Here is a 9037-nt window from a genome sequence, read left to right as displayed (position 1 = left end):
TAGCTTGAGATTCATGAAAATTGATGAATGATCAGCACCAATACAATCCGAGAATACAACACCCTCTTGAATACAATGGCGATAAACACCAATTACAATCAAAACTCATACTAAGAAGATTTTGCCTAGACTTAGGCTTAGATTAGCTCAAGTCACATATACAGTTCATAAAGATCCTGCAAATAACAAATAGAGTCAAACTAAAAGAAAAATAGAAAGGAACATGTTGTAGTCATTAGATATCATACCTTGCTCCACCTTTTCATTCATTAATTCAACCTCATAAGACTCCATGAACACTTGAATATCACATAGGACAACATCCATTCCAACCTCCTGAATAATCAATACAAATCAAAACAATAAATTATATACTTCATTTTAAACCAGCTAAATTAATAGTGCATACTCATGCTTAAAAAACACTACCTCGATTCGGTATTGGTTGCTTCATGTGAGACTTCAAGCAACTGATGCAACGAATCTTCTTAAGATCACCATTTCCTTCCCACTCATACTTTTCTTCCAAGTAAGGGCAACCATCCATAAAGAATGTTTCAAAAGAAGGCGGCAGTGAACCTTCGAAAGAGGGTGGCAAACCTTCTACTGGAAGTGACCACAACTCGGGGCACCTATAGATGTGTAGTTCTTTCAAGGATTTGAGTTCTCGAAACCCCTTCTTGTTTATGGTTTTAAGACAATGAGCGAACCAGATTTTGAGACAGGTAAGGCTAGTTGGTAGCAACCCTGGCTCTGGAAAAGACTCCATACGTTCATTATAATAATCTGGAACAGGGAATCTTGTCCGAATAGAGAGCTCCATATCTGCAGTATAATAACCTCCAATAGAAAAGCTTGTCAAATTAGGAAGTGCTCGCAAATTCCATTTCTTTCTTGATGCAATCAATGTCTTGCAGTTTCTAATGGTGAGCTCACACAAACTTAAAGGCAACCCAAGTTTAGGAAGTGATTCTAACTCTGGACAACCATCGATATCTAGTACTTGTAAAGAAGGGAGTAGACTAGACAACTTTTCTGGCAAAAATTTTAACTTGTTGCAACAATTAAAGTAGAGTTTAGTAAGAGCTGGACAATGAAGGTTGCTATCAGGCAGTAATGTAAAATTAAGACAGTGTTCGATGCAGAGAGAAGATAGAGAGTTTAGGCTATGTAATAGCTTGAAAGACTCTAGATTTTCACAACCATGAACAAAGGCATTCCTAATATTGGGAAAGTAATCTAGAGAAAGCAATTTGAAGGAGCTAGAAGAGATACGTACAACAAGAAGTTCTTGGAGAGATTCATAAACAGAGGAGGGTAGAAATTCTAAATTTTTGCAATGCTCTAGATGTAAGGACTCCAAATAATTAAAACTTTGAAGACCGCTACATGATTTGAGTCCTGGAATCATGTCACACCCCTCAACATGTAGACTAGTGATATTTGGCATATCTGGGAGCAATGAAGCAAGCTTTCGACAGTATTCTACACGAAGCTCTGTTAAAGATGGTAGGAGGCGAGGCAGATCTCCCGTTAGACTATCACAACTGGACATAGTAAGTGATGTTAACTTCGGAAACACTTCCATGTTTGGTTTTGGTGCTGACCATTCTTTCCAGTTTCGCATGTGTTTGAATGTCAAGGACTCCAGCAATGGAAATGATCGGGAAGAACTAGTTCCGTAAAAATCAACACCCACCACCTCTACTGTTGCACAGTCTTCAATCGAAAGAGTTAAGAGTGCAGGCAATTCCCCAAGTGGTGGCAATGTACTAAACTTACAACGACTCATGTAAAGATATCTCAAATTAATCAAATGATGTAAATTTGTAGGGAACTTGGAGAGTTGCAGACACCTAATCAATTTTAAAGTTTGTAAATTGTACAACAAACTCACAGATTCGGGCAATTCTTTGATTGAAGTCCAAGAAAGATCCAAGTGGCGAAGATGTATTAAGTCACCTACTGAATTAGGCAACTCGCTGACATTTTCATAACACGCTAAAGATAAAAATCTCAAACGCCTCAATTTCATCAAATCTTTCATCACATCTTGTACTTGCAGCAATTTATTCGAATAACTATGGTGATACCTTTTAGTAACAGGCATAAATGTACGCAAACAATTTGCTTCAAAAATTAATTGGCAAGTCTCATGAAAAGCATTGCAGTTGATGTCCACTTCAAATGCAATGTGTCGTATTTTCTTCATCAATCCAATGTCATACATTGGATCTTTCTCTGTGTAAATAAATTTCTTTCTAGATACAAAAAGGGCCAAATCAACCATAATATCATGCATCACGAAACAATCTGTTGAGTACGAACGACTTGCAATTGCAGGTTGAAAAAATGATCGAGACACTAGATCTTCAAAATACTCATATCCCACTTCTTTCATAGTCCTATTTCCACTTGAATGCTTCAACAAATCATCTACCATCCAGAGTAAGACCAACTCCTCCTTTTTAAATTCGTAGTCTTTAGGAAATAAAGAACAATAAACGAAGCATCGCTTTAAGTGCAATGGCAAATAATGGTAACTCAATCTCAAAGCTGGAATAATATTTTTCTCTCCAACTGGTAAATCCAAAATATCACTTTTTGCTATTCTTCTCCATTCCTTAACTTTCGTGACGCGTAAGAGGCTTGCAATTGCCTTCACAGCCAATGGCAAACCACTGCATTTCCTAACAAGCTCTTGTACGATTCTCCCCAAGTTGGAATCAGTTGTAGTAAATTCTTTATTGCCACTTACAATTTTGAAAAATAATTTAAAACAAGCTTCTTCACTTAATACATTAAGATGGTGAGATGCAGTCGTTCCCACAATTGATGCAACTTTTTCGCTTCTTGTTGTGACGATTATCTTGCTACCTTGTGCCCCGACGTTGAAAAACATCCTTAATGTATCCCAAAAATCGTAGTCCTCACTCCAAAGATCGTCCAAAACAATCAAGAACTTGTTTTCGTCCAATTCTTTTTGTATCTTCTCTTGCAGCACACTCAAGTTCTCAATGTCACAAGCCTTTCTAGTTACTGCTACAAGAATCGTTTTGGTTATCTTACAAACATCAAATTCATCTGAGACACAAACCCATGCTTTGAGTTCAAAATGATTGTTAACTTCATCATCGTTATAGAGAGCTTGAGCAAGCGTAGTTTTACCGATCCCACCCATGCCCATAATTGGAATCACACATATTTTTTCACCATCCACTTCATTTGACAGCAACATCTCTTTCAAAATTTCCTTTTCATCATCTCTGCCGAAAAATTCAGAATCATTTATGGAGAATGTTGAAGGTGGCCTCTGCAATGGGATTTTTTCAGCATTTGTTTGCAAATCAAGGATGAACTTATCATTTTTGAAAGTATCCAACTTCTCTAGAATCTTCTTCATATCTTTCTTTCTTTCTTGAATAGTTGATTTCAGTTTTGGCTCTTTCTCCACCTTGAGTTTGAGCGCATCATACTTAACTTCCTCCAAGAGATACTCCGCATCTTCCACAGCATCTCGAAGCTTGTCTAGCCATTTCTCAACTCCTGGGTTGCTCATCTGCTTATGCTCTGCATCAACAAGCACCTCAGCAAGAGGGAGGGACTTAGTCTCTAGTTCTTCAAGAAGCCTATCGAAATCAGGGTCGGTCTTCTTGCCCATTTTCCCTCGTATAGTTTTGACAATGTCTTTAACTAAGTCGGCATCATCCCTAAATTAGATGTACGTATAGTTAATTAATCTCAAATTCGAATTCGAAACTAGTAAAACAATATAAGTGACAATATTTTAGCTAGGACCAAGAGACCTTTTAAAAAATAACTTATTCTCTATAATAGATAAAGAATAGAAAGCTCTCTAAATGTAAATGTAAGGAGGTTTATTTTAATCATAAAACATTATTACTTTTTCATTAATTTATTAAACTATTTTATATTTAATATTAAATTATAATATATTTTTATAATAATAATCAAATACTAAGTAGAGAGCATATAATTAAAGTAAGAATGACTCTATTTTAACTTTTAGCTAAATTTTAACTTGTGAAGATTATGACTGAACATTTTAACCGGATTTGATCCGGATCCGATTCACTCAATTCGAAAATTTTAAAAACTCCATTCTGTTCGGGTGGGTCGGGTTCGACCCGGTACACCATCAGGCAGGTTTGCGGGTTGGTTTGTTATGGTCGCCGGGTTTCAAGTAGAATCCAAACCCACCCGCCAACTCGATCACTTTTTATTTTTTATTTTTATTACATATATAGTATATTAAAATTTAAAACAATTCTAAAATCTAATCATTTTATTTTTATTACATAAATAATATATTAAAAATAATAATATATTATATATAATTTGTAACTTAACTTTTGTATTTTAGATTTAAAATTAATGTATTTTTTATTTTATTTTAATCTTACGGTGTTATTATAAATTTATAATTTATATACTTAATTTAATATATAGAAAAAAACACATAAAATTTGATTTTATTTAAAAAAATAAATAAATTAACGAGTTCACCGGTCAATCCGAACGTCAACCCCTATTGAAGATGCTCTGAGTCACTAATACAAAATCCACAATAAAGTTAGAAAGTGAGAGTAGAGAACCTGAACTTGGATGCATCCCATCCAGAGTGGTTAGCTGCTGTAGCTAGAGCAACCCTCCATTTCTTTATCTTGTCTTGGGGAAATCGTTCTTCATTTTTTGAGAATGCAGTTTCATAACTTCTCTTCTGATTTCGCACATCAGATGGATCAACATGGTAAAAAACAGGCAAAACATCGAGAATCCCCTTTTCCATGCATTTACAAATATGCACTAACTCATCCAAGCACCACCTAGAACTTGCATAGTTTTGAGAGAAGACAACTACACAGTTCTTCGATTGGTCGATGGCGTCTGTGAGAGCCTTGGAGATTTCCTCTCCTCTTTCAAGTCTGTAATCAATGTAGGTTTCTATCTCATTCTCCTCTAGTGCATTATAGAGATGACTAGTGAAGTTACAACGAGTGTCTTCACCTCTAAAACTAATGAAAACATCATATTTCTTCTCATCAAGAGATATAGAGCTAGAGGCCCCAAGATCATCAAGATTATTAATGATCATTTTGGTCACTTTTGTGGAAAACTAGAGAAGAAGAGAATAATTTGAAGCCTACAAAAGCAATACAAAAACATTATTTTGATATGAATTGAATATTTATGAGATGATATATTTTTTGTAATGAAAACATTTGTGTATTAAATAATCAGATTTAAAGTGATACCCTTTAAATTGTTAAATAAAAATGAGAAATGAATCGTAATAGAACACTAATATACAAAGGGAAAAACAGAGTCTAAATATCTGACTTTTTTATGTTCCTTACACACATATCCTCTCCCAATCTAAACCTTATACAAATATCCTATATATAAAGTAAGTATAACAACGTACCTCTGATTAGTCTGAGTGTGATGAAGATGATAACTACAACAAGTAGAAGCTGAAGAAGAGAAGGGAAACAAAGTAGAGATCTAGAGAGAGAGAAATAAAGCTTTGTTAGTACTTAATACCAAATACGTTGACTTCCACATCCAACCCAATTCATCGATGGTTTGTCTCAGATCCGAATATAACGCCCATATTAACAAGTGGTACGTACCCTATACTAAAAAAAAATGCAATATGCAATGTTATTCTACTTATTTAATCATAACTCACAAGACAGCCAATCCTAAATTAAATTATGTCAAACTTAATTACAAGTATCTTTTCCTAAAAAAAAAAGTAAATTATGTCAAACTAATTAGATTGAAATCAATTATTAAAAATAATTAAAAATTGTGTTGTTGTGGCTTGCACTAGTTACTATACTAATTAAATAATAGTGAGTGGGACTAACAACATGACAGCACGTTCAATTCTACTCGGTCAAGACACAAGTGGTACTACTGTATATAAATAAGATGAAATTACATTCTATATCAAATTTTTATTTTCTATTTTAATTTTATTTTTTTTTTAATTTTATAGATTATATTCTTATTATCTGTGTTAGTATTCTTATTTTATTAAATGATAAAATAGATTGTATTTTTTAAAATAGTAAAAACAGAACCCTAAGTTCAATTGATTATTTGTTTAATATAACCGACAATTCTTAATATGAAAAAATATTTGTACTATTTTGAAAAATACAAGATTTATTTTATTATTTAATTTGTATTTATCAATACAAATTTAACAATGATGACAAAATGTGTAACTATGCAAATGAGTTTGTAAATATAACCAGTCCAGCTCATGGGCCCAATTTGTTTTTCAAAAATATCATCTACCTAATATCAGAAGCCCAATATGTATTCGGCCCAATTGAATTAGGGTTTCATGAGTGGCAGCAGACTAAAAACCTACTTCTCACACCAGAACCTCTCTCACTCTCGGTCTCTCTTGTCGGCATAAGCATCTCTCTCTATCGTCTCCACTCTCCATCGCCAAGGTAATTCATATTTTCAACTCAATAGATTTTGTGATATTCCCATTGACTTCTCTACTTGAAACATGTATTTTTGCATACAATACGGAAACTTTGTTGTGTTTGAGTTTTATCAAGTGATTCTTTTGTTTTGAATAGAGTTCTAAATTGGCATTCTAGGTTTTTTCTTTTACACGGATATGATTTACCTATTATCCAATTCTTTTTTATTGTTAGGTTTTTCATAATTACTTTATAATGTTTAGTTCTAAGATTTAGAAATATTGTATGTGTAGGCTTCATTGCATTCTCTTAAACGTTAATAGAATGATTACGTGGTTCCTTGATTTTGTTCTAAGATGATAATTATACGAGATTTTGTTCTAATCTGGATATTTCCTTGATTTTCTTCTCAGTATTTTTCCATTTCAAACCTAAGGCCCACGACCAAAGAAACTTCGATAATTTTGTGATTTTAGTACAAGGGTATTACAAAATTTTGTTTCTTTATCACATTTGTATGGTATTTGTTTCTACATGGCTAATAGTGCGGGGAATGGTTTTTTGTTTTGTTTGTAAGTTTGTTTAAGTTTGGAATAACTCTATTTCTAATTAATGGTGTTTCTAGGAATTTTGAATTGAAATTATTTTAAGTTCTCTTGGTGACGATGTTGTGTTGTTAATTGGAAAGATAATTTTAAACCAAAATGGACAATACTTCATTGAATATCTACCAACTAATAACCTGTTTAGAGAAGCTGTGAAAAATTATGTTTTATTCATTTGCATCTCTGCAGCGTTGTTTTTAGGAGCTTCTATAAATATTCTGTTAAGCCACAAGAAATTTTATTATGGATTTGTTGACTATTCTATAGGTAGTAGATATAGAATGCAGAGAGTTGTGATCTCTATCTAATAAGGGCTAGATAAGACAATCTGATTTGTCTTGCTTTGGTATTGCCTAAGCTTTGTTATTCATATTAGTTGAGGTTTATATTTGTCCATTATAATATTGTTCTCTGTTTCAGATTTTTTTTTAAGGGAATTCACCCAATGATTCTTACAAATTCTCAACACATTCTACAATCTGTTTTTCCATCTTGGACAATTTAGAAACCTTAACAAATAAAACCATTGTCTTAGTGTTCTCTTTGACAAGTTGATCAATACATTGAGGTGACATACATTAACCTTCAAACAAACACAAGTTTCTATCAACCATATACCATCTTATGCAGCACCCTCCATTGCTGCATTGAAGACATTGTTCAAAAGCTTACTGGGCATCTTGCAATTCAGTTTCAAACACACATAACAAATTCTGTTTCAGATTTTGTTATGCTTAAAATTGATTAGTTTTGATTAATAATAACTTCTCTTTTTGAATTAGTCGGCACTACCTTTGTTAGGATTTACAGTTTTCATTATTTTGTGTCTAGTTAGGCCTTGCTTGTAGTTTTACCATTAAAGTGAATGAATAGAATTTGTACCCTTCTAGTAACACCTATGAAGTCGAAACAAACTATGAGATGGTAACAGTAGTCTCAGTGACCTTTTCTTTTTTAATGTTATTTAAACTTTATTTCTTGATATTTGTTGGTATCATCTAATATTCTGTTATCTTTTTCAATATTTAGTAGAGAAGAGGATCCCTTGCTCTGACACTTGACAAAAATGGCAACAGCAAGGACAGTGAAAGATGTTTCGCCACATGAGTTTGTCAAGGCCTACGCTGCCCATCTGAAAAGATCGGGCAAGGTGGAGCTCCCCGAGTACACCGACCTTGTAAAAACAGCCAAGTTCAAGGAGTTGGCTCCTTATGACCCTGACTGGTACTACGTGAGAGCTGGTATGTGGTTGATTATTGTGTGCTTGCTATGTAATATTTTGCAGCTCTTTACATCTGATATTTGCGTGTGTTTCTATTCATTCTTTGTGCAGCCTCAGTAGCTCGGAAGATATATCTTAGAGGGGGTCTTGGAGTTGGAGCTTTCCGCAGGATCTACGGCGGTAGCAAGAGGAACGGTAGCCGTCCTCCTCACTTCTGCCGGAGCAGTGGTGCCATTCTGCGCCACATTCTACATCAGCTCCAAAACATGAACATTGTTGATGTTGACCCTAAGGGAGGAAGGAAGATCACTTCCAATGGTCGACGGGATCTTGACCAGGTTGCTGGGAGGATCGTGGTTGTATCTCCATGAACATGATTTTTCAAACCTTCGGAATACTAGAATTTTCTGAGTTTTCTTTAGCTTTATTTTAGTTTTTGAGAGACATTGTTTTGGATAATTTTGGTTCAATTTTCCTGAATATTGTATGAGATGAAACATGAGTTGCTAGTTGGTATCTTTGTTTATTTTTTTTGAGTAATCTACAACACAAGTTATTTCTCGATTAACTGAATTTATTGTTGAATGTGCTTTTTTACTTTTGAATGTTTGATCCGTTGCTTTAAGTCTCTTGTGCTTTTTATTTGGTTCCTATATACTGTATAGGACATTAAAAATTGTAACAGTTTCTATTTATATAACATTTTAGTATTCCATTCAAAAAAAGAAAAATTTAAGTAT

General features: G+C 33.8%; 2 protein-coding genes across 3 annotated transcripts; one reads left to right on the top strand and one right to left on the bottom strand.

The window, feature by feature from the left end:
* Positions 1 to 165: 165 nt before the first annotated feature.
* LOC133034883 (putative disease resistance protein At3g14460) lies at positions 166 to 5581 on the bottom strand. Its single transcript, XM_061110359.1, has 5 exons — positions 5447 to 5581; positions 4617 to 5164; positions 425 to 3710; positions 249 to 336; positions 166 to 176 (listed from the first exon to the last, which is right to left on the bottom strand). The coding sequence occupies exons 2-5, from the start codon at positions 5114 to 5116 to the stop codon at positions 166 to 168; spliced, it is 3885 nt and encodes a 1294-aa protein (XP_060966342.1). The 5' UTR covers positions 5117 to 5164; positions 5447 to 5581.
* Positions 5582 to 6332: 751 nt separating this feature from the next.
* Positions 6333 to 8863, top strand: LOC115708021 (small ribosomal subunit protein eS19x). Of its 2 annotated transcripts, none has more exons than XM_061118672.1 (3): positions 6333 to 6491; positions 8105 to 8316; positions 8409 to 8863. In XM_061118672.1, the coding sequence occupies exons 2-3, from the start codon at positions 8142 to 8144 to the stop codon at positions 8666 to 8668; spliced, it is 435 nt and encodes a 144-aa protein (XP_060974655.1). In that variant the 5' UTR covers positions 6333 to 6491; positions 8105 to 8141; the 3' UTR covers positions 8669 to 8863. The 2 variants fall into 2 exon arrangements, with proteins under 2 accessions (XP_060974655.1, XP_060974660.1); XM_061118677.1 differs by having other exon boundaries at positions 6358 to 6491; positions 8108 to 8316.
* The last annotated feature ends 174 nt before the right edge of the window (positions 8864 to 9037 follow it).

This window comes from Cannabis sativa, chromosome 1 (assembly GCF_029168945.1).
Source record: "Cannabis sativa cultivar Pink pepper isolate KNU-18-1 chromosome 1, ASM2916894v1, whole genome shotgun sequence".
Lineage (NCBI taxonomy): Eukaryota > Viridiplantae > Streptophyta > Magnoliopsida > Rosales > Cannabaceae > Cannabis > Cannabis sativa.
Note: the sequence above shows the minus strand (reverse complement) of the source record. Positions and strands in the feature narration are given on the sequence as shown.

What these genes read in the sequence shown, in the direction of transcription:
- LOC133034883 (XM_061110359.1), bottom strand. Translation starts at nt 5,116, where the DNA reads ATGATCATTAATAATCTTGATGATCTTGGGGCCTCTAGCTCTATATCT. An exon ending in TGGGATGCATCCAAGTTCAG is followed by an intron (nt 3,711 to 4,616) that starts GTTCTCTACTCT and finishes CATCTAATTTAG; the next exon opens with GGATGATGCCGACTTAGTTA. An exon ending in CAATACCGAATCGAGGTAGT is followed by an intron (nt 337 to 424) that starts GTTTTTTAAGCA and finishes TTGATTATTCAG; the next exon opens with GAGGTTGGAATGGATGTTGT.
- LOC115708021 (XM_061118672.1), top strand. Translation starts at nt 8,142, where the DNA reads ATGGCAACAGCAAGGACAGTGAAAGATGTTTCGCCACATGAGTTTGTC. An exon ending in CTGGTACTACGTGAGAGCTG is followed by an intron (nt 8,317 to 8,408) that starts GTATGTGGTTGA and finishes TTCTTTGTGCAG; the next exon opens with CCTCAGTAGCTCGGAAGATA.